This window comes from Rhinopithecus roxellana, chromosome 12 (genome assembly GCF_007565055.1).
Source record: "Rhinopithecus roxellana isolate Shanxi Qingling chromosome 12, ASM756505v1, whole genome shotgun sequence".
NCBI classification, from domain to species: Eukaryota; Metazoa; Chordata; class Mammalia; order Primates; family Cercopithecidae; genus Rhinopithecus; species Rhinopithecus roxellana.
This window is the reverse complement of record NC_044560.1, coordinates 38,640,731-38,666,792: the sequence shown is the minus strand read 5'-3', so window position 1 is coordinate 38,666,792 and position 26,062 is coordinate 38,640,731. Positions and strand designations below refer to the sequence as shown.

The 26,062-nt window shown below is 38.4% G+C and overlaps 1 protein-coding gene across 2 annotated transcripts in view; it reads left to right on the top strand.

Annotated features, from left to right (window-relative positions):
• LRRC7 (leucine rich repeat containing 7) overlaps nt 1-26,062 on the top strand; it is a 468,702-nt gene that overhangs the window by 423,639 nt on the left and 19,001 nt on the right. For both annotated transcript variants that reach the window (XM_030913316.1, XM_030913317.1), the window contains one exon: nt 79-171. In XM_030913316.1, coding sequence (XP_030769176.1) covers nt 79-171 — 93 coding nt within the window. The remainder of the gene's footprint in view (nt 1-78; nt 172-26,062) is intronic.

Here is a 26,062-nt window from a genome sequence, read left to right as displayed (position 1 = left end):
TTTCTACTGAAATACAGTTTTTGAAAATATTTAGTTTTGATAGCTATTTACTTACCTTTTTATATCTTTTTTACACAGTTTTGTGTGAGAATAGAAAAGAATCCTGGCCTTGGATTTAGTATCAGTGGTGGAATTAGTGGACAAGGAAATCCATTCAAACCTTCTGACAAGGTAAGAAATGAGTATCTTGTTGACAATTTTAATTGGAAAAATACTATCTACTACAGTAACAAAGGTTAGAAAAAAATTCAAGGGTTTTTGCTGTGTTTTCATGAGCTAGCTAACTCTGAAGCCAATTAGAAATTTTTTCAGCACAGGGATAAAAGAATTTACTGTAGCACTTGACACATACTAAGAATAAAGGGAAAAGTCTCTAAACATTCTATTTAAAAGGCAGAGTATTTTTGTATTTTTGTAGGAAGGCTTTGTGTTTTGTTTTTATTTTTGGCTTCACAGTTGTCTATATTTGTAAAGAAAGGTATATAGGCAGTTTCTTACAAGTTGTTTCCAAAGGTTAACTTGTAAGTCACTTACTTAGGAAACTGTTTTCTCACAATAGCGGAATGATTACATAGTAATTCAATGCAAAGGCAAGCTGACTGCCATCTCTTCAATTCATCAAGCATATAAAGAATTTTGCTAATAGAACTGTAGAATTGAGAAACCACAGAAAACAAATTTTCTATGAGAAAATCAGTTAGCATTAGCAGAAGAATTAGGTCCTCCTCTCATACTTACCCCTGCTTGTCAAACTGTGGAATTAAGGCACGCCAACTCTAACCTCAGCCATTTCCTGGACATTCAAGATGTTGCCCTTGCTCACATGTGACCTGCCTGACACTGATGTGAGCCATCTGATTTTTTTATTTTTTAAATGTTTACCTGGAGCTATAGAACCTGCCCTGCTACCATCAGTGTTTAATACTCTCAGCTTTGAATCAATTAGTAATTATTCAATGATAATTGAAGCTATCTACTTTTGCCCTCATCAAATTGCATTAAGTGACCCCATAAAACTTTAGGATGATGAAAAGAGACAAAAATTAAATATCAATAAAACCTCCATACGCTCTGTACTTACCTTTGAGTCACAAGCTAGTCCACACCCTGTCAACTCATCACAATTATAAAAACCTACAGATTAATTTCTGATTATGAGACCTACTTCTGAAAAACCAAGATGCTGTTACTCTGGAGCTTTCTGTAGCCTGAAACAGAGCCTTTAACACCACATTTTCCTCCTCTTGTTCCCAGTGATCTTGTTTCTTACACGCTTCCTACCCTTCTTCTTTCGTTTTTGGAGAAGGTCAGGAGAAGAGGATGGTCCAAAAGGAAGAATTGTTCGCACGATTATATACATTAGGAAGGAAGAGACCAGATGAAAATCTCCAGTGACCATGGATGAGAGCTCCTTTGGTCAACAGGCTGGAGCAGCTACTCATATAAAAGGAATGTATATGAGGCAATCTTATAATTAGGAGAATGCCAGTTGGAAACATCTGTTCCTAAGTAACTACTATGTTTCCATTTTGAAATGATGTTGAGGATACCATTGATTTATTACAATTAAAATATTCATGGCTTAGACCAACTGCTTAATTTTAATAAATTTTAATATATCTTAAGCATAAAAGTTCAAAATTATCAGAAACATGATAGCATTTTTTAAAACCTCAAATCATTATGTCTTATTTATCTTGACTCCTATTTTTGTCTTTCATTTTACATCTCTTTCATAAATTCTTTCAATGAAAAGTTAATAACCTTATGATACTTAAGATAGTTGAAATTCAAGACATATTTTTCTGTTCTTTCTCACCAGCATATAAATCTTTTCACTATATTTTTGGAAGGTACAGGGTAAAAAATATTTTTAAATTAAGGATGAATAGATTGTTAAATAGTCAAAATGTCAGAATACTGTTGCATTTCTGCTCTTTGCAACTGAAAGAGACTAGATCTGAGGCTTTCAAATCATTGCCTGCAATTCTTCCACTATGATGAATATGAACACTTCATAGCTATTCATTTAATTTCTCATTTGTAAGATTCTGATGACTCTAGTGAGACTGAACTATTTCTATGATCTTATAATTTGCTCTTTTGGTTAAATGTAACAGATAAAGCACTTGAATTGTATAATGTTTCCATTGAAAGATTTCCCCTCAAAAGCACTTTTCTTTGGCTGATTACACTCTAAAATCATTCATAATCTGAAAAGTAAATCTCTATTATTATAAAATAGGTGGGAGCAACTAGGAGTTCCAAATCTACAGAAGAATCTCAGTACTGCCTTTCATTTATTGACCAGTTTTGGTGGCATGCCAAACATATGGGTACACTTTGGTTAACTGTTCAGAGGATCCAAAGACACTGACTGACAATTTACGTAAGAATTTAGTCCACTCACAAGGAAAGGAATTAATCTGTTGGAAATTCAGTTGTGTGTGTGTGTGTGTGTTTTTTAAGCCCTAGTGCCCTATTCTGAAAGTGTTGCATTAAAAAAACCTAGTGCCTGAACCTACCCAAAAATATTAAACAGTAAGAAAATGAAAATGTAGAGAAACAAATTGGTTTTTCATGAAATGGCTGATTTACAGCTGGAAGTAAGAGGAGCCAAGTTAAACAGATGTTTAAATTCAATAAATACTGCCTGAGTCTGAGGTAGACTTGTAAGGAGTCTACTCATGCAAAAGTTTAAACTTTAATATGATACATACTCTCTTCAAATAAATAAGTCATTGATTAGGAATATTCTCAGAAATACACTATATTACTTTCCTTACTGCTCATGGATGTTTGAATGTTTTGCTGCTCAAAAAAGTATCCAAGAACGTCTGAATGTCTTAGAGGTACTGAGGACTTTCTGTACTGAAGTTAATTAATACATTTGTTCCGTTCTCTTCATTATTGTTGATGGAAATTAGTTTCAGGGAAATGTCAAGGACCAATGTGAGACAGCATCCAAAATGATTATAGCCAGACAGAGAAAGACGGAAACAGTCATCTCAAAAAGCTGAGAGCCGCAGCTGAGGCAAAAGGGAACTGTATTGTTCGGTCTGGCAGATGTTCTGATCTAAGTTCTGGGGTAGTGTGAGATTATTGCAGAAAAACACTTAAGGCAGCCCAAAAGTTAACTGGGGATTTATGGAGGAATCAGGATTAAGCCAAATATGAGGGAATATTTTTACCAGACTTTGAGCATTTAGAACAGCATCTCATCTAGCAAACTTAACTGCCCTTCAAGATCCAAGGTAGTCTTGATCAAATATTTTCTCCTCCAGTTAAAGGGGTAGAGCACAATTAGCCCTGCAGTTGATATTGTCAAAACAATGTTTAGTAGTTAAAAACACCAGTCCAGTCACCATAGAACTCATTATGTCAGTGTTCACTGTCAAGCAGCAACTGCTTTTACATACTTGGAAAGAGAAAGCAGTAGAACACTGGATGGAAATTAGTTGCCTCTGTCCTCTCAAAGAAGTGTATGATAGCCATTATCTGTTTTATTACAATAAGGAAACATCACTGTCAAATTGTCAAGATGTGCAGAAAGATGAAAGATTTTGAGCCAATAAATCTGATAGTAAAGCAATAAAAATAATAGCCTTTTATTGAGTATATACAACATGCTGGGCACTGTATTAGGCTCTTTTTTTTTATTATTATACTTTAAGTTCTAGGGTACATGTGCATAACGTGCAGGTTTGTTACATATGTATACTTGTGCCATGTTGGTGTGCTGCACCCATCAACTCGTCAGCATCCATCAACTCGTCATTTACATCAGGTATAACTCCCAATGCAATCCCTACCTCCCCCCCCGTGATAGGCCCCAGTGTGTGGTGTTCCCCTTCCCGAGTCCAAGTGATCTCATTGTTCAGTTCCCACCTATGAGTGAGAACATGCGGTGTTTGGTTTTCTCTTCTTGCCATAGTTTGCTGAGAATGATGGTTTCCAGCTGCATCCATGTCCCTACAAAGGACACAAACTCATCCTTTTTTATGGCTGCATAGTATTCCATGGTGTATATGTGCCACATTTTCTTAATCCAGTCTGTCACAGATGGACATTTGGGTTGATTCCAAGTCTTTGCTGTTGTGAATAGTGCCGCAATAAACATACATGTGCATGTGTCTTTATAGCAGCATGATTTGTAATCCTTTGGATATATACCCAGTAATGGGATGGCTGGGTCATATGGTACTTCTAGTTCTAGATCCTTGAGGAATCGCCATACTGTTTTCCATAATGGTTGAACTAGTTTACAATCCCACCAACAGTGTAAAAGTGTTCCTATTTCTCCACATCCTCTCCAGAACCTGTTGTTTCCTGACTTTTTAATGATTGCCATTCTAACTGGTGTGAGATGATACCTCCATTTGCATTTCTCTGATGGCCAGTGATGATGAGCATTTTTTCATGTGTCTGTTGGCTGTATGAATGTCTTCTTTTGAGAAATGTCTGTTCATATCCTTTGCCCACTTTTTGATGGGGTTGTTTGTTTTTTTCTTGTAAATTTGTTTGAGTTCTTTGTATGTTCTGGATATTAGCCCTTTGTCAGGTGAGTAGATTGCAAAAATTTTCTCCCATTCTGTAGGTTGCCTGTTCACTCTGATGGTAGCTTCTTTTGCTGTGCAGAAGCTCTTTAGTTTAATTAGATCCCATTTGTCAATTTTGGCTTTTGCTGCCATTGCTTTTGGTGTTTCAGACATGAAGTCCTTGCCCATGCCTATGTCCTGAATGGTACTACCTAGGTTTTCTTCTAGGGTTTTTATGGTATTAGGTCTAACATTTAAGTCTCTAATCCATCTTGAATTAATTTTCGTATAAGGAGTAAGGAAAGGATCCAGTTTCAGCTTTCTACTTATGGCTAGCCAATTTTCCCAGCACCATTTATTAAATAGGGAATCCTTTCCTCATTTCTTGTTTTTCTCAGGTTTGTCAAAGATCAGATGGCTGTAGATGTGTGGTATTATTTCTGAGGACTCTGTTCTGTTCCATTGGTCTATAGCTCTGTTTTGGTACCAGTACCATGCTGTTTTGGTTACTGTAGCCTTGTAGTATAGTTTGAAGTCAGGTATCGTGATGCCTCCAGCTTTGTTCTTTTGACGTAGGATTGTCTTGGAAATGTGAGCTCTTTTTTGGTTCCATGTGAACTTTAAAGCAGTTTTTTCCAATTCTGTGAAGAAACTCATTGGTAGCTTGATGGGGATGGCATTGAATCTATAAATTACCTTGGACAGTATGGCCATTTTCATGATATTGATTCTTCCTATCCATGAGCATGGTATGTTCCTCCATTTGTTTGTGTCCTCTTTGATTTCACTGAGCAGTGGTTTGTAGTTCTCCTTGAAGAGGTCCTTTACATCCCTTGTAAGTTGGATTCCTAGGTATTTTATTCTCTTTGAAGCAATTGTGAATGAAAGTTCATTCCTGATTTGGCCCTCTGTTTGTCTGTTACTGGTGTATAAGAATACTTGTGATTTTTGCACATTAATTTTGTATCCTGAGACTTTGCTGAAGTTTCTTATCAGCTTAAGGAGATTTTGGGCTGAGACAATGGGGTTTTCTAAATATACAATCATGTCATCTGCAAACAGGGACAATTTTACTTCTTCTTTTCCTAATTGAATACCCTTTATTTCTTTCTCTTGCCTGATTGCCCTAGCCAGAACTTCCAACACTATGTTGAATAGGACTGGTGAGAGAGGGTGTCCCTGTCTTGTGCCAGTTTTCAAAGGGAATTTTTCCAGTTTTTGCCCATTCAGTATGATATTGGCTGTGGGTTTATCATAAATAGCTCTTATTATTTTGAGGTACGTTCCATCAATACTGAATTTATTGAGCGTTTTTAGCATGAAGGGCTGTTGAATTTTCTCAAGGCCTTTTCTGCATCTATTGAGATAATCATGTGGTTTTTGTCTTTGGTTCTGTTTATATGCGGGATTACGTTTATTGATTTGCATATGTTGAACCAGCCTTGCATCCCAGGGATGAAGCCCACTTGATCATGGTGGATAAGCTTTTTGATGTGCTGCTGCATCCGGTTTGCCAGTATTTTATTGAGGATTTTTGCATCGATGTTCATCAGGGATATTGGTCTAAAATTCTCTTTTTTTGTTGTGTCTCTGCCAGGCTTTGGTATCAAGATGATGTTGGCCTCATAAAATGAGTTAGGGAGGATTCCTTCTTTTTCTATTGATTGGAATATTTTCAGAAGGAATGGTACCAGCTCCTCCTTGTACCTCTGGTAGAATTCAGCTGTGAATCCATCTGGTCCTGGACCTTTTTTGGTTGGTAGGCTATTAATTGTTGCCTCAATTTCAGAACCTGCTATTGGTCTATTCAGGGATTCAGCTTCTTCCTGGTTTAGTCTTGGGAGAGTGTAAGTGTCCAGGAAATTATCCATTTCTTCTAGATTTTCTAGTTGATTTGCGTAGAGGTGTTTATAGTATTCTCTGATGGTAGTTTGTATTTCTGTGGGGTCGGTGGTGATATCCCCTTTATCATTTTTTATTGCATCTGTTTGATTCTTCTCACTTTTCTTCTTTATTAGTCTTGCTAGCGGTCTATCAATTTTGTTGATCTTTTCAAAAACCCAAATCCTGGATTCATTGATTTTTTGGAGGGTTTTTTGTGTCTCTATCTCCTTCAGTTCTGCTCTGATCTTAGTTATTTCTTCCCTTCTGCTAGCTTTTGAATGTGTTTGCTCTTGCTTCTCTAGTTCTTTTAAATGTGATGTTAGAGTATCAATTTTAGATCTTTCCTGCTTCCTCTTGTGGGCATTTAGTGCTATAAATTTTCCTCTACACACTGCTTTAAATGTGTCCCAGAGATTCTGGTATGGTGTATCTTTGTTCTCATTGGTTTCAAAGAACATCTTTATTTCTGCCTTCATTTCATTATGTACCCAGTAGTCATTCAGGAGCAGGTTGTTCAGTTTCCATGTAGTTGAGCGGTTTTGATTGAGTTTCTTAGTCCTGAGTTCTAGTTTGATTGCACTGTGGTCTGAGAGACAGTTTGTTATAATTTCTGTTTTTGTACATTTGCTGAGGAGTGCTTTACTTCCAATTATGTGGTCAATTTTGGAAAAAGTGCAGTGTGGTGCTGAGAAGAATGTCTATTCTGTTGATTTGGGGTGGAGAGTTCTATAGATGTCTATTAGGTCCACTTGCTGCAGAGATGAGTTCAATTCCTGGATATCCTTGTTAACATTCTGTCTTGTTGATCTGTCTAATGTTGACAGTGGGGTGTTGAAGTCTCCCATTATTATTGTATGGGAGTCTAAGTCCCTTTGTAAGTCTCTAAGGACTTGCTTTATGAATCTGGGTGCTCCTGTATTGGGTGCATATATATTTAGGATAGTTAGCTCTTCCTGTTGAATTGATCCCTTTACCATTATGTAATGGCCTTCTTTGTCTCTTTTGATCTTTGATGGTTTAAAGTCTGTTTTTTCAGAGACTTAGTATTGCAACCCCTGCTTTTTTTTGTTCTCCATTTGCTTGGTAGATCTTCCTCCATCCCTTTACTTTGAGCCTATGTATGTCTCTACATGTGAGATGGGTCTCCTGAATACAGCAGACTGATGGGTCTTGACTCTTTATCCAGTTTGCCAGTCTGTGTCTTTTAATTGGAGCATTTAGTCCATTTACATTTAAGGTTAATATTGTTATGTGTGAACTTGATCCTGCCATTATGATATTAACTGGTTATTTTGCTCATTAGTTGATGCAGTTTCTTCCTAGCCTCGATGGTCTTTACATTTTGGCATGTTTTTGCAATGGCTGGTACCGGTTGTTCCTTTCCATGTTTAGGGCTTCCTTCAGGGTCTCTTGTAAGGCAGGCCTGGTGGTGACAAAATCTCTAAGCATTTGCTTATCTGTAAAAGCTTTTATTTCTCCTTCACTTATGAAACTTAGTTTGGCTGGATATGAAATTCTGGGATTAAAATTCCTTTCTTTAAGAATGTTGAATATTGGCCCCCACTCTCTTCTGGCTTGTAGAGTTTCTGCCGAGAGATCTGCTGTTAGCCTGATGGGCTTCCCAGACTGCTGTGTTAGCAATGAGGGAGGCTCCGTGGGCGTGGGACACTCCCGGCCAGGTGTGGGATATAATCTCCTGGTGTGCCCATTTGCTTAAAGCGCAGTATTGGGGTGGGAGTTACTGGATTTTCCAGGTATTGTGTGTTTCAGTTCCCCTGGCTAGGAAAAGGGATTCCCTTCCCCCTTGCGCTTTCCAGATGAGGCGATGCCTCGCCTTGCTTCAGCTCTCGCTGGTCGGGCTGCAACAGCTGACCAGCACCGATTGTCCGGCACTCCCTAGTGAGATAAACCCAGTACCTCAGTTGAAAATGCAGAAATCGGGTGGGGCGGAGCAAGATGGCCGAATAGGAACAGCTCCAGTCTCCAACTCCCAGCACGAGCGACACAGAAGACCGGTGATTTCTGCATCTTCAACTGAGGTACTGGGGTCATCTCACTAGGGAATGCCAGACAATCGGTGCTGGTCAGCTGCTCTAGCCTGACCAGCGAGAGCTGAAGCAGGGCGAGGCATCGCCTCACCTGGGAAGCGCAAGGGGGAAGGGTATCCCTTTTCCTAGCCAGGGGAACTGAGACACACAACACCTGGAAAATCGGGTAACTCCCACCCCAATACCGCGCTCTAAGCAAACGGACACACCAGAAGAATATATCCCTCACCTGGCTGGGAGGATCTCACGCCCACGGAGCCTCCCTCATTGTTAACACAGCAGTCTGCGGCGATCTATCCGCAAGGCAGCAGCGAGGCTGGGGGAGGGGCGCCCGCCATTGCTGAGGCGTAGGTAAACAAAGCTGCTGGGAAGCTCGAACTGGGTGGAGCTCACAGCAGCTCAAGGAAACCTGCCTGTCTCTACAGACTCCACCTCTGGGGGCAGGGCTCAGCTAAGAAAACAACAGGGGAAGCAGCAGAGGCCTGAGCAGATGCGAACGACTCTGTCTGGCAGCTTTGAAGAGAGCAGTGGATCTCCCAACATGGAGGTTGAGATCTGAGAACGGACAGACTGCCTGCTCAAGTGGGTCACTGACCCCTGAGTAGCCTCACTGGGAGACATCCCCCACTAGGGGCAGTCTGACACCCCACACCTCACAGGGTGGAGTACACCCCTGAGAGGAAGCTTCCAAAGTAAGAATCAGACAGGTACACTCGCTGTTCAGCAATATTCTATCTTCTGCAACCTCTGCTACTGATACCCAGGCAAACAGGGTCTGGAGGGGACCTCAAGCAATCTCCAACAGACCTATAGCTGAGGGTCCTGACTGTCAGAAGGAAAACTATCAAACAGGAAGGACACCTATACCAAAACCCCATCAGTACGTCACCATCATCAAAGACCAGAGACAGATAAAACCACAAAGATGGGGAAAAAGCAGGGCAGAAAAGCTGGAAATTCAAAAAATAAGAGCGCATCTCCCCCTGCAAAGGAGTGCAGCCCATCGCCAGCAACGGATCAAAGCTGGTCAGAGAATGACTTTGACGAGATGAGAGAAGAAGGCTTCAGTCCATCAAACTTCTCAGAGCTGAAGGAGGAATTACGTACCCAGCGCAAAGAAACTAAAAATCTTGAAAAAAGAGTGGAAGAATTGACAGCCAGACTAATTAATGCAGAGAAGGTCATAAACGAAATGACAGAGATGAAAACCATGACACGAGAAATATGTGACAAATGCACAAGCTTCAGTAACCGACTCGATCAACTGGAAGAAAGAGTATCAGCGATTGAGGATCAAATGAATGAAATGAAGCGAGAAGAGAAACCAAAAGAAAAAAGAAGAAAAAGAAATGAACAAAGCCTGCAAGAAGTATGGGATTATGTAAAAAGACCAAATCTACATCTGATTGGGGTGCCTGAAAGTGAGGGGGAAAATGGAACCAAGTTGGAAAACACTCTTCAGGATATCATCCAGGAGAACTTCCCCGACCTAGTAGGGCAGGCCAACATTCAAATTAGGAAATACAGGGAACGCCACAAAGATACTCCTCGAGAAGAGCAACTCCAAGACACATAATTGCCAGATTCACCAAAGTTGAAATGAAGGAAAAAATCTTAAGGGCAGCCAGAGAGAAAGGTCGGGTTACCCACAAAGGGAAGCCCATCAGACTAACAGCAGATCTCTCGGCAGAAACTCTACAAGCCAGAAGAGAGTGGGGGCCAATATTCAACGTTCTTAAAGAAAAGAAATTTCAACCCAGAATTTCATATCCAGCCAAACTAAGTTTCATAAGTGAAGGAGAAATAAAAGCTTTTACAGATAAGCAAATGCTTAGAGATTTTGTCACCACCAGGCCTGCCTTACAAGAGACCCTGAAGGAAGCCCTAAACATGGAAAGGAACAACTGGTACCAGCCATTGCAAAAACATGCCAAAATGTAAAGACCATCGAGGCTAGGAAGAAACTGCATCAACTAACGAGCAAAATAACCAGTTAATATCATAATGGCAGGATCAAGTTCACACATAACAATATTAACCTTAAATGTAAATGGACTAAATGCTCCAATTAAAAGACACAGACTGGCAAACTGGATAAAGAGTCAAGACCCATCAGTCTGCTGTATTCAGGAGACCCATCTCACATGCAGAGACATACATAGGCTCAAAATAAAGGGATGGAGGAAGATCTACCAAGCAAATGGAGAACAAAAAAAAGCAGGGGTTGCAATCCTAGTCTCTGATAAAACAGACTTTAAACCATCAAAGATCAAAAGAGACAAAGAAGGCCATTACATAATGGTAAAGGGATCAATTCAACAGGAAGAGCTAACTATCCTAAATATATATGCACCCAATACAGGAGCACCCAGATTCATAAAGCAAGTCCTTAGAGACTTACAAAGAGACTTAGACTCCCATACAATAATAATGGGAGACTTCAACACCCCACTGTCAACATTAGACAGATCTACGAGACAGAAAGTTAGCAAGGATATCCAGGAATTGAACTCATCTCTGCACCAAGCGGACCTAATAGACATCTATAGAACTCTCCACCCCAAATCAACAGAATAGACATTCTTCTCAGCACCACATTGCACTTATTCCAAAATTGACCACATAATTAGAAGTAAAGCACTCCTCAGCAAATGTAAAAGAACAGAAATTATAACAAACTGTCTCTCAGACCACAGTGCAATCAAACTAGAACTCAGGACTAAGAAACTCAATCAAAACCGCTCAACTACATGGAAACTGAACAACCTGCTCCTGAATGACTACTGGGTACATAATGAAATGAAGGCAGAAATAAAGATGTTCTTTGAAACCAATGAGAACAAAGATACACCATACCAGAATCTCTGGAACACATTTAAAGCCATGTGTAGAGGGAAATTTATAGCACTAAATGCCCACAAGAGAAAGCAGGAAAGATCTAAAATTGACACTCTAACATCACAATTAAAAGAACTAGAGAGGCAAGAGCAAACACATTCAAAAGCTAGCAGAAGGCAAGAAATAACTCAGATCAGAGCAGAACTGAAGGAGATAGAGACACAAAAAACCCTCCAAAAAGTCAATGAATCCAGGAGTTGGTTTTTTGAAAAGATCAACAAAATTGACAGACCGCTAGCAAGACTAATAAAGAAGAAAAGAGAGAGGAATCAAATAGATGCAATAAAAAATAATAACGGGGATATCACCACCGACACCACAGAAATACAAACTACCATCAGAGAATACTATAAACACCTCTACGCAAATCAACTAGAAAATCTAGAAGAAATGGATAATTTCCTGGACACTTACACTCTCCCAAGACTAAACCAGGAAGAAGTTGAATCCCTGAATAGACCAATAGCAGGCTCTGAAATTGAGGCAACAATTAATAGCCTACCCACCAAAAAAAGTCCAGGACCAGATGGATTCACAGCTGAATTCTACCAGAGGTACAAGGAGGAGCTGGTACCATTCCTTCTGAATCTATTCCAATCAATAGAAAAAGAAGGAATCCTCCCTAACTCATTTTATGAGGCCAACATCATCCTGATACCAAAGCCTGGCAGAGACACAACAAAAAAAGAGAATTTTAGACCAATATCCCTGATGAACATCGATGCAAAAATCCTCAATAAAATACTGGCAAACCGGATGCAGCAGCACATCAAAAAGCTTATCCACCATGATCAAGTGGGCTTCATCCCTGGGATGCAAGGCTGGTTCAACATTCGCAAATCAATAAACATAATCTAGCATATAAACCGAACCAAAGTCAAGAACCACATGATTATCTCAATAGATGCAGAAAAGGCTTTTGACAAAATTCAACAGCCCTTCATGCTAAAAACGCTCAATAAATTCGGTATTGATGGAACGTACCTCAAAATAATAAGAGCTATTTATGACAAACCCACAGCTAATATCATACTGAATGGGCAAAAACTGGAAAAATTCCCTTTGAAAACTGGTACAAGACAGGGATGCCCTCTCTCACCAGTCCTATTCAACATAGTGTTGGAAGTTCTGGCTAGGGCAATCAGGCAAGAGAAAGAAATCAAGGGTATTCAGTTAGGAAAAGAAGAAGTAAAATTGTCCCTGTTTGCAGATGACATGATTGTATATTTAGAAAACCCCATCGTCTCAGCCCAAAATCTCCTTAAGCTGATAAGCAACTTCAGCAAAGTCTCAGGATACAAAATTAATGTGCAAAAATCACAAGCATTCTTATACACCAGTAACAGACAAGCCGAGAGCCAAGTCAGGAATGAACTTCCATTCACAATAGCTTCAAAGAGAATAAAATACCTAGGAATCCAACTTACAAGGGATGTAAAGGACCTCTTCAAGGAGAACTACAAACCACTGCTCAGTGAAATCAAAGAGGACACAAACAAATGGAAGAACATACCATGCTCATGGATAGGAAGAATCAATATTGTGAAAATGGCCATACTGCCCAAGGTAATTTATAGATTCAATGCCATCCCCATCAAGCTACCAATGAGTTTCTTCACAGAATTGGAAAAAACTGCTTTAAAGTTCATATGGAACCAAAAAAGAGCCTGCATTGCCCAGACAATCCTAAGTCAAAAGGACAAAGCCGGAGGCGTCACGCTACCTGACTTCAAACTATACTACAAGGCTACAGTAACCAAAACAGCATGGTACTGGTACCAAAACAGAGCTATAGACCAATGGAACAGAACAGAGTCCTCAGAAATAATACCACACATCTACAGCCATCTGATCTTTGACAAACCTGAGAGAAACAAGAAATGGGGAAAGGATTCCCTATTTAATAAATGGTGCTGGGAAAATTGGCTAGCCATAAGTAGAAAGCTGAAACTGGATCCTTTCCTTACTCCTTATACGAAGATTAATTCAAGATGGATTAGAGACTTAAATGTTAGACCTAATACCATAAAAACCCTAGAAGAAAACCTAGGTAGTACCATTCAGGACATCGGCACGGGCAAGAACTTCATGTCTAAAACACCAAAAGCAATGGCAGCAAAAGCCAAAATTGACAAATGGGATCTAATTAAACTAAAGAGCTTCTGCACAGCAAAAGAAACTACCATCAGAGTGAACAGGCAACCTACAGAATGGGCGAAAATTTTTGCAATCTACTCATATGACAAAGGGCTAATATCCAGAGTCTGCAACGAACTCAAACAAATATACAAGAAAAAAACAACCCCATCAAAAAGTGGGCAAAGGATATGAACAGACATTTCTCAAAAGAAGACATTCATACAGCCAACAGACACATGAAAAAATGCTCATCATCACTCGCCATCAGAGAAATGCAAATCAAAACCACAATGAGATACCATCTCACACCAGCTAGAATGGCAATCATTAAAAAATCAGGAAACAACAGTTGTTGGAGAGGATGTGGAGAAATAGGAACACTTTTACACTGTTGGTGGGATTGTAAACTAGTTCAACCATTATGGAAAACAGTATGGCGATTCCTCAAGGATCTAGAACTAGATGTACCATATGACCCAGCCATCCCACTACTGGGTATATACCCAAAGGATTATAAATTATTCTACTACAAAGACACATGCACACGTATGTTTATTGCGGCACTATTCACAACAGCAAAGACTTGGAATCAACCCAAATGTCCATCTGTGACAGACTGGATTAAGAAAATGTGGCACATATACACCATGGAATACTATGCAGCCATAAAAAATGATGAGTTTGCGTCCTTTGTAGGGACATGGATGCAGCTGGAAACCATCATTCTTAGCAAAGTATCACAAGAAGAGAAAACCAAACACCGCATGTTCTCACTCATAGGTGGGAACTGAACAATGAGATCACTTGGACTCGGGAAGGGGAACATCACACACCGGGGCCTATCATGGGGAGCGGGGAGGGGGGAGGGATTGCATTGGGGAGTTATACATGATATAAAGGATGACTTGATGGGTGCTGACGAGTTGATGGGTGCAGCACACCAACATGGCACAAATATACATATGTAACAAACCTGCACGTTATGCCCATGTACCCTAGAACTTAAAGTATAATTAAAAAAAAAAAAAAAAAAAAAAAGAAAAAAAAAAGAAAATGCAGAAATCACCTGTCTTCTGTGTCGCTCGCACTGGGAGCTGGAGACTGGAGCTGTTCCTATTTTGCCATCTTGCTCCGCCCCCAATCTCTTTATATATATGAATTGATGAATTTATGTGATCTCCATAACAGTTTCTGTTAATTGAGTAGTATTATTATTCCCCATTTACTGAGGCCCAGAGGGGTTAATTAACTTGCCCAAGGTGATTTAGCTGATCTGTGGCAGACAAGATTTGAAACAAAATTGAGCTGACTCCAAATGCTTTCCTTAATAAGCATTATAATACATGCCTCTATCTGCAAATGTCACTTAGCAGAAGAGCCACATGACAAATTTATACCCTGTAGAGTTGAGACTAATATGATATTCTAATATTGAGAGTATTACAGAACCCTCTAATTAGTCATAGTCTAGATATTTGCTTCAACAAGTCCTTGGGAGTCAGCATGTATTCTCTATTGAACCTAGATAATTAGGAGCATATTGTACAGAGAAGATTGCTAAGCAATTATATAACTTGTGGACTAAGGTATCATTACAGTGGTGATTCTGCCAATGGAGCAAGCCACAATATTCTTTGCTTGTATGTAAGCACTCATAAAATAATAATTTTGCATTGCAAAATTTAAGGAATTTACCAGTATAATTTCCACAGGATGTTGTTAGAAAGAGGAAACTGCATTAATAGATAACTGATGCCATGCTGTTGTAGTATTTTATAAGGCAACCCAGAACTCTGCAAATGAAATAATTTTTAATGATGCATTCACAAAACTCATCATTCAGGGATTCATATTCTTCCTTGCTCCATCTGCGGGAAGAACTAAGCTCCTGGATCTTAAAGACATTAAAAAAGACTCATAGCCCCTTTCCCTATATGGTGTAAAGGTGTTGCACTGAACAGTCGCATGAACGATTATCTACTCATAGTATCAAAATGAAAGCTGTTTTTTGGATTCAGCCCATCCTCAAAGGACCTGACAGCAGCAAATATACATACTGGGGCATTGGGGCCAGAGAATCAGTTATCCTCCACGGTCCACTGTTTATGTGGAGAATAGTCATAAGTGCCTAAGCTCAACAGATGCCAGAGAGCTCATCCATATTTCCACTAAGTTGGGCCATCTAAATGTAGCCATAGAAATGATGGAATAGAACAAATTCATGTTTTTTCTTAAATGCCTTAATTTGCTTATGGTACAGGTCAAATTCCAAGACATCAAAAGAATATTAGGAGCATAGAAAATGTAAACTATTATCACCAATAAACTCTAAGTAAATGTCCTACAATTTCAGATTAAATTGCTATAAATTATTTACATTACATTTAAATTATTGCCTCCAGATGCCCAAACAGCCTGCAACAGGACTTAAGCCCCTCCTCTTTTCACTCCATCTTTTTTGTGTGGATAGGGATATTACATCAAATAAAAGTTTTTACATGATTAATATTAAGAAAAGGAGGACCCTCAGACATGCAGAATTGAAGCTTTTATTTAATACTTTTACCCAAGGATAACAATACTCAGAGGCATGTGGGGCAATGGCAAGTTCGAAAATGGACAAGAATGATGTTCCAGTTTTGCTCAACTTCATGACATTGGATCATCCATAAACAAAAGCTTGCTAAAGATATGTTTTTAACTCATAAAAAAAGGTACATACCATATGCCTATTTCCTGTCAGGTTTTCTCCATGGATATAAAAAACGAGAATAGCAAACATATTTGTTTAAAACTCCATATAGGCCGGGCGCGGTGGCTCAAGCCTGTAATCCCAGCACTTTGGGAGGCCGAGACGGGCGGATCACGAGGTCAGGAGATCGAGACCATCCTGGCTAACCCGGTGAAACCCCGTCTCTACTAAAAAATACAAAAAACTAGCCGGGCGAGGTGGCGGGCGCCTGTAGTCCCAGCTACTCGGGAGGCTGAGGCAGGAGAATGGCATAAACCCGGGAGGCGGAGCTTGCAGTAAGCTGAGATCCGGCCACAGCACTCCAGCCCGGGCAACAGAGCGAGACTCCGTCTCAAAAAAAAAAAAAAAAAAAAAAAAAAAACTCCATATAGTGCAAGATGTATATTTACTACATAAATATTAAACTACTTTTAGCACATTTCCTTAACTTTGTGCAGCTACTAGACAAATACAATTTTTTGTATATGTTTCTAAATTCATTTTGTAGGTAATATAATTTATATATGTGTCACATCCTTAATTCTACTTCAAGTGATTATGTAAGGCAAAGTAATTTCAAAAAATTTATGCATTATATGAAAATAAAATTCAGGAGCAAGGGACAGAGATCAAATTGTTTTAGTACTTCAGACTAAATTTAGGAAGGGGCTGAAACCGATTTTATTTTATATATAAAATGATTTTTAAAAATAAATTTCAAGCATAAATTATTTTATAAACATAACTGATTACTTCAGCTGCATCTTAGTCACATTGCAATTTAAGGTTCAGAATGCCACTAGGTTGTTTGAGGACGTTAAAAGTGAGATGAATTCTTTCTTTAATAAAAAATGAATTTTCACCTTTCAGTTCATTGTCTTAATGTTGGAGTAAAAAGTCCAAGATCTATTCAGAAACATTGATAGAAATGAAATGTAGTCTTCACAATCTCCTACAAATAGTATTCCTACAGGTGTGACGACTTATATCAAGCTTTTTTAAAAAGGCATGGTAGCGTGTTTTAGCCAATTGGAAAAATGTCAGTATCTAGACATTATAATAGAAAGGAGACATGAATTTCAGCTTATGAAAGCAAATAAATATCATTAATTCTTCAGGAAACGTTCACTGGGGTATAAATGTGAAAAAGTAAGGTCATTTAAAAGTATCAATGTAAAGCTAATGAACAATTAAATAAATGCATGTATGTGTACTTTGGAAACCTAAACATTTTTAATCAAAATATGAAAGCACTTAAAATTAGCTTATCAGTAAGATCTTACATAATTACTAAAAAGAATAACCAATAAATCCAGAGTTAAAGAGTAAGTAATAGTAGTTTAGGATTACTGAATAGGTACCAAAGTACACATATACGCTTTTTTTTTCTTTTTTCTTTTTTTTTTTTGAGATGGAGTCTCGCTCTTGTCGCCCGGGCTGGAGTGCAGTGACATGATCTCAGCTCACTGCAACCTCTGCCTCCAGGGTTCAAGCGATTCTCCCGCCTCAGCCTCCCGAGTAGCTGGGACTACAGGTGCCCGCCACCACACCAGCTAATTTTTGTATTTTAATAGAGACAGCGTTTCACCATGTTGGGCAGGCTGGTCTCGAACTCCTGACCTCAGGCGATCCGCCCACCTCGGCCTCCAAAGTGCTGAGATTACAGGCATGAGCCACCGCACTTGGACTATGCATTTATTTAATTATTCATTAGCTTTACAATATAAATAGTATAGTTATACATAGTCTAAGTATCTGATTCTAAGTACAATGGAAAAGAAAACTGCTTCCTATATTAAAAAATCGTGTTGAATAAACCCATCGCCATGCACAAACCACATTTCCATTAAAAGGGACTATCACTTAACCCCTGAGGACATTCATTAATAGAAAACAAGCAACCTCTCTAGGGTAGAATTAAACATTAAAATGATTAAAGAAAAGTCATATGTATTTATTTGTCATTTTTTGTTTATTGAGGTATACTGAGTTCTCTGTTGAAAGAGGAAAAAAAAATCAGATGTTCCCTTTGTCCTCTCTGTCAACGAATGTTTCTACCTTGACTCAGAATGACTAACTTTGGAAACTTTCCTTATTCCTACACTGAAGAAAAAGACCCATGATATGTTCAAGTTTTGTATAACTTGCACTAGCTGGAGTAGCTTCAGCTGAGGTGGTGGCATTAACTGAGGTGGCTTCAGTTCCCTGAAGGTGTTCATCTCTGGACCATAAAATGAGAGTGGCCAGACAGACAAAGAGAGAATCAAGAATGACTTTTACTTCTAAATCTTTACTGGTTCTGCTGAGTGTGAACTGCTACCGCTTCATCCATCAGCCACAGGCAGTCTCAATGCTTTTCCTCTGTGTGGCATAATTATCCTCCTTTAAATGCACTCTTAGTCTCAGATGTGTACAACTACAGTATCCTTTTTCTTTAACCTACACCTTTTTAAAAATACATAGGTAATGAATGAAAATATCAGCACTGTAAAATTTTAAATAATTATATAAATATCGAGACTAAATATGATTCCCCCACCCCTTTCGTTCTACTCTACACCACCTATGCACGGCCTTGACCTAACAGCCACTTTATTAGTCATCATATCAAGAATTCACAACTGTAGTGTCTTCTGGCACTTGCCCCCAGCCTTTTTGACTTCCTGAGCCATCTCTAAGAAATGTTCTAGCATGTTCTGACCATAAAATGATGCATTAACCATTGAATAAAACCATATTAAACCCGTAAGAATCAGTTTGACTGAATATAGCTTACAACAAAACAATTTTTCACTTCAAAAACCTTATTTTAGCAGAATTAGTTAAAGAAAGTTTCACTGAATTATTCACTTTTCAATTCATGAATTTTTTTTTTTTTTTTTTTTTTTTTTTTTTTTTTTTTTTTTTTTTTTTGAGACGGAGTCTCGCTCTGTCGCCCAGGCTGGAGTGCAGTGGCCGGATCTCAGCTCGCTGCAAGCTCCGCCTCCCGGGTTTACGCCATTCTCCTGCCTCAGCCTCCCGAGTAGCTGGGACTACAGGCACCCACCACCTCGCCCGGCTAGTTTTTGTATTTTTTTAGTAGAGACGGGGTTTCACCATGTTAGCCAGGATGGTCTCGATCTCCTGACCTCGTGATCCGCCCGTCTCGGCCTCCCAAAGTGCTGGGATTACAGGCTTGACCCACCGCGCCCGGCCTCAATTCATGATTTTAAAATAGTGCAGATAGTGTCAAAAAATTATACAAACAGAGGGGCTTTGAGGGAGCCTTCAGAAATTATCGTCAGAAACCTGATTGTCAATACTATTTTAAGAATAGCTAAAAAGAAGAATTCACAGCCTTTTACAGTTCCCACTCCTGTTTTTAATCATTTTTACTATTTTATGTTATTTGTGACGCTGAGAGGAAAAGCCAGTAGGGGCTCTGACTGGATCAGTAAACTGTACAAATCTTAGCAATTCAAATATTCACCACAAGTTGGGGTCCCAAATTAAATACAGGCTGTAAAGGATTTATAAAATAAAATAAATGGTAAATAGTTCTTTTATTTTTTCCTAAGAGTCCAGAAATCCAGAAGGGTTGTAAGTGAATGAATATGATTATTGACTTTTAAAAGAACATATGACAAGCAAGTAAAAGAAAATTTAACAGTTTCACTAAGAAATAAACAGGATGCAAATGCACTTTCAGTCACAATAGACAGACATCCCCGATATGTTTAATTGTTAAACAATAGTAGAAATACTAAGCAATTAATAAAAGTTAAAACATAATTGTAAAGTGACCAAAACCAAACACAATTTTAGCACTTACGTTCAAATTCTCTAAAAAAGAACAGCCCACAATCAGTATCAAAGTATTAAAAAATATTCTAGTACTAATATATCATTTCTAAAAGCAATCTCAGAGAAACAGGAATAAATTGCTTATTTCTGGTTGCTTTTAACAGGTCTGAAGAGTGTCATCTTGACGCTCTTTGTTTAGTAGCATATATATTTATGTGTATATATGTGTATATATGTGTATATATGTGTATATATATATATGCTACTAAACAAACTTTTAGAATGACCTAAAAGAATGATGCAAGTCCAAAGAGCAAACGACGTGTATTTATTTTGCTAGAATATTACATTTCATAATCTTGCCACTAAGAGATTTGTGATCCCATAGTCCATTTCTTTGGGTTGCACTAGTCTCTTTGTTGCTCCAATGCATTATTAATAAATTTTTTTACAAATGCAACCAAGTGATTTCCATTGTAATATTTACTTTTTTACAAATTAATGAAACTGAAATTCCTTTCTATGCATAAAATTTTTGTTAAATTTTTAGAAGACTTTAATCAGTTGCAGAATTTTTACTTGTATCTCTGCCTCAAATTTTCTGTTTCTAAAGCAGTACTCCTTTCTGTTCATCTTTTATGGATTTTACACTTAACTGTTTTGTGAGCTAAATGCAGCCCTTCATGGAAGCATCATATTTAGCTGTCAGTCTCCTTTTGTTTCTCTCTCCCTCTTTCTGTCTTCTTCCCTCACTTCTCCTCTCTCTTAGCTTCTAATGGCCATAGGATAAATCTCTTGATGCATATGAATTTATCAGTTGCTAAGGTAGCAAATTATTCAAAGCCTAAAACTTGATGCATAGCAATTAACCTTAAAATACTTTGTCATCACACTTTTGATTCATGGAGAGGAGCACTATTGATAATACCTTTATCCTTGATATGTCAAGTGTTCTAATAATCATAGGGAGTAAGTAAATATAGGCTCTGATGTATATCTAATGTTGCTTCTACAAGCCACAATATAGCTTCAATATTAACACTGCCCACATTATGAAAGAAAATTAATATTTGCTACTTTTTTAGAAAAAAAAAGTTTCCCCCTAAAAATTGAATCTATGGCTATTGAATCTATGGCTCTGTTTGCTGTTTTCATGAGTCAGTTTTGCCTCTAGAAACACTCTTTGAACTTCCATAGTTATATGAAAGCATGAAATACTATATGCTATTTTTAACTAATATGTTCTGAATTGTAGTTGTATATAATTTTTACTTGAGATATGGTCTTCTAGAAACCAATTTCTCAGCATCAGCTAGAGCCAAGACTTTTCAGAATTTTAAGGAAAACATATTTCATATGTTGAAGTCGTAGGTCCCTTAAGACAAGTTCTATTTTGGTGTCTACGTTTACAATAGCTGGACTGTCACAATCGTTCACCTTCATCATTAAAAAGCCGTATAAAGTTCCTTTCTCCTCTAAACTTAGAATGTTAAATGTTGGCCTTGTAAACTAGCTTTCTAAGTCCTTTAAGGTTTATGTCCAGAGATGTAGAGGCTAGGTAACCAGTAAGGCAAGGTCAGATCTTAACAATGCAAGAAGCCTCCCAAACTTATCCTTTTCCAAAATTACTTGTGAAAAGCAAAACGTTTTATAAGCCCATTATGAGTACTTCTGGAATAGTCATTATGACTTGTATAAAGACTATTGATAGTTTTTTTTTTTTTTTTTTTTTTTTTTTTTGAAATGGAGTCTAGCTCTGTCACCCAGGCTGGAGTGCAGTGGTCAGATCTCAGCTCACTGCAAGCTCCGCCCCCTGGGTTTACGCCATTCTCCGGCCTCAGCCTCCCAAGTAGCTGGGACTACAAGCGCCCGCCACCTTGCCGGCTCGTTTTTTGTTTTTTGTGGGGGTGTTTTTGGTATTTTTTTTAGTAGAGAAGGGGTTTCACCGTGTTAGCCAGGATGGTCTCGATCTCCTGACCTCGTGATCCGCCCGTCTCGGCCTCCCAAAGTGCTGGGATTACAGGCTTGAGCCACCGCGCCCGGCAAGACTATTGATAGTTTTAAAATGAGGTGGAAATAGGAAATGGCAACAGATCATGCCTATGTGGCACATCCAGCTAGCTCTCTCTAGATTAACTTTGGTTCAAACCTAGAGGAGTCCCTCTGTGATGTGTGAATCCACAGGATCTGTGCCTGTCTCAAACACGTCCGAATGCTGGTGTCTGAGAAAAGCAAAGATTTCCATTCTTTTGAAAGGAGCTTGCAGTACCTACCATGTTGCTCTGTTGTGAGTTACCCTCTAGAGGTGGTCCTGAGGGAAAGCCATTGTGCTTTCAAGTCAGTAAAGAACCTGAAGTGAGAGACATAAGAAAAACCGACTTAAAGATGCCACAAGCCACTAACTATAGTGGATTCTATTAGCCATTACTATAAAGGGTTGAGACTCCTAACTTGGAGCTACTAAAGAAAGTGGTCCCTGAAAGTTAATAAAAAATCGTTTAGAAAGCCCTCCAGATGGGACCCATGTCCACCACTAGGAGTGAACAGTAACTGGAGCCATTATCACTGTGAGTCACAACCAGGAAGCCATAGATGAGGCAGGAGGAAATTTCCAGCCCCTTCTCATCCCCTTCCCTAAATAAGAGATGCCAATGTCCCCTTATTTGTTACGAATTCAAAGGAAAGATGGCAAATATTGGCCTTTCAATATACTCTAAACAGAGAGGAAAATAATTTTTTCTGCCAATAAATCTGGTATAGTTGGAGACTCAGAAACTCTCAATGTGGGCTTTGCTGGATTAAAGACTTTGAGTTGTAGATTGAGTTTCAGACTTTTTTAAAAAAGTAATAATAGAGATGGGGTCGCACCATTTTGCCCAGGGTGGTCTCAAATTCCTGGGCTCAAGCAATATGCCTACCACAGCCTTCCAAAGTGCTGGGTCTAAGGGAGTGAGCCACCATGCCTGGCAGAGTTTCAGACACTTGATAATTAAAGTAACATTTATTGATGCTATACTGAGTGTCATCCATTGTTCTATTTTATCTGAAGTACGCAGTCACTTCATCTAACAATTCTGTAAAGTATGTACCATTTATTAACCCATTGTACTGATGAGGAAAAGTTAAGTCCATAGATATTAACTTGGCCAAGGTCACTAATTGTAAATGGTGAACACAGACAGGTAAACTCAAGAGCTATGCTCTTGACCACTACTTGCAGTGTGGTAGATAGAAAAAATGGCTTCTCAAAAACATTCTAGGCTGGACACAATGGCTCATGCCTGTAATTCCAGGACTTTGGGAGGCCAAGGTGTTTAGGAGTTCAAGACCAGCCTGGGCAACATGGCAAAACCCTGTCTCTACTAAAAATATAAAAATTAGCCAGGTGTGGTGGCACATGCCTGTAGTCGCAGCTACTCAGGAGGCTGAGGTGGGAGGATCACCTGAACCCAGGAGGCAAAGGCTGCATTGAGCCACGATCATGCCACTGTACTCCAACTTGGGTGACAGAGTGAAACCCTGTCTCAAAAAAAAAAAAAAAAAAAAAAATCCTAATTCTCTAATTATCAGAACTGTGAATATGTTACATTACACGGCCGACAGGACTTTGCAGATGTGATGAAGTTAAGGACCTTAAAATGAGAAGATTACCCTGAATTATTCAGATGGGCCCAGTGTAATCACATAGGCCTTAAAAATGGAGAATCTTTCCTAGCTGCAGTCAGAGGGAGATGTGACAGCAGAAAAATGGTCAGAGAGATTTACCACTGCTGGCTTTGAAGATGGAAGAATGGGATCGTGAACCAAGGAATGTGGACATTTCCTAGAAGCTACATAAGGCAGAGAAATAGATTCTCCCTCTGAAGTTTCCAGAAAAGAATGCAGCCATACCAAAACTTTTATTTTAGCCCAGTGAGACCTATGTTGAACTTCTAACCTACAGAACAGTAAAATAATAAATTGGTGAAGTTTTAAGTCACTAGGTTTATGGTACTTTGTTACAGCAACAGTAGAAAACTAATACATATTGCCTCTTTGAAAAAGAGGGTTATTGATTCCCTTCCTCTGGGACTTGACAGAAGCAGAGAGTCTTCATGGTATGTAAATTAAACTTGAAATTAAAGTTGCTGCTGCTTTTAGCTCCTGGTTTTATGGGTTATTATATAACAGCAGTTTTATGATAAAGTTTTATGATAAAGCTATGCAATAATAAGCTATTATAATTTTTCATTTTGACTTACATTAGTATATTACATAGCTAGTTTTAAATGTATTGCATCATAATTTGTCCTTCATTTAGCATTCTGCCAAATGTTATAAGAAACAACGCATTTAAGATCTTGCTGGCAGAGTTGAAAGATTTATAAGATGCCATTATTTGGATATTTGATACACACAAGTTGGCTTCTTATTGTTTGGAAGTTAGGAGATAGCTTTTCACCAAACAGTAGGAAGTTATTGTTTCTAATTTTTAGAATACAAACAGACTGATTATTTCCCACCAAACTCTGTCAACAGTGCCAAAGTATTCTTTAAAATCTCAAGATAAAATGAGTTGTTAAAAGGATGACACGTTGCTACAATGAGCTTTTTCAAAGCAGGGTCAGCATTTTCACATTTCTCATCAATATTCATCATAAAAGAGACCACAAAATGGGTTTAGATTTATCTGGTCTCTTTCATATAGCAACGTTTATATGCCTAAATGCAGTTAAAAATTAAGGCACTGACCTTTGCAGGCAGTCTTGGGAAACATTCCACCTCCACAAATAGTGAATGCCAAAAACCATGATCAAATGGAGCAGTCATTGCTTTCTGTTTGGATTAATGTGGCAGTATGCTGGCTGATAGGATACATATGGAAAAAAGGAAACTATACCAATGGGCAGGACCAATTTCTTAGTTGATAAAGTTTATTGATTAAAAAGACATAATAAAGGGAAGTAATAAAGCTTTCGGAAAAAAGCAATACATGCTTTGGAAGGCTCAGGCCACCATAAGAGTAAGCAAAGCAAGTCTTCAGAACAGAGGTTGAATCCTCCAGAACTATGTGATCAGTGAAATTAAACCTGCCACAGACACCACATTTGTATTCTTTCAGTAGTTCAGGTGTGGACTGTTGCTAGTTCCTCCCAGCATTGCAGATATGATGGCCATAATTCAACTTCTATGAACTGGATTCATACAAACATTATTAAAACTGTTCCTGTACAATGAGCTAAAGAAAGGCAATCAAAATTAACTGGGTAGCAGACATTTTGACTGCTGAGATAAAATAATAGTCAAAACAACTTCACTTCCAGCAATCAGAGATGTAGTGGCTTATTTTGGGCAACAGAGTCATTCTGCCTATTGTACAGAGACCCCAGTAGTAAAGGAGGGGATACCAGGGGAACTGATTGTGTATATATAGTCTCTTCAAATGATGGAACATGAGAGCTATTTGCCCAGTGTGGAAAGAACCATGTATTATATTTGTTGTCACAACTAGTGCTATTCACTGGCCTGGTGGATGAATCATTGAGCCTTATTGAACTCTTTTTTTTCAAACAAATAGTTTTCTTTTTTCTTTTGAATTGACCATTTGTACAACTGAGTTGGCCAACGCTGTTAAAGCATCACTCCTAAGAGTGCCACCATTAACCCAAATTTTTTAAGTTTGTTTTATTTTCTTAATCTTATAAGTAGTGCGTAACCATTGTAGAAAAATAGGAAAACACAAATAAGAAAAAAGAAAAAAAACCCTGATGTCCCATTACCCTTTATTACCACTGTTAATGTTTAGAAGATATCCTTGCAGATATTTGTCCACACAAATATATATATAAACACATTTCAGCAAAAATAGCATCCCACCACACACAATGTTTTATAACTTGCTTGTTTCATTAAACATTTGTGTACTTCTACCTCAGCCATTTAGGACTCCACTTTTAGTGACCACATATCATTCTACTGTATGGATTTACTATAATTTCTTTAATCAATACCCTGTTATTAGACTGTTAGGTATGGTTTGTAATTTTTGTTATCACAAATAA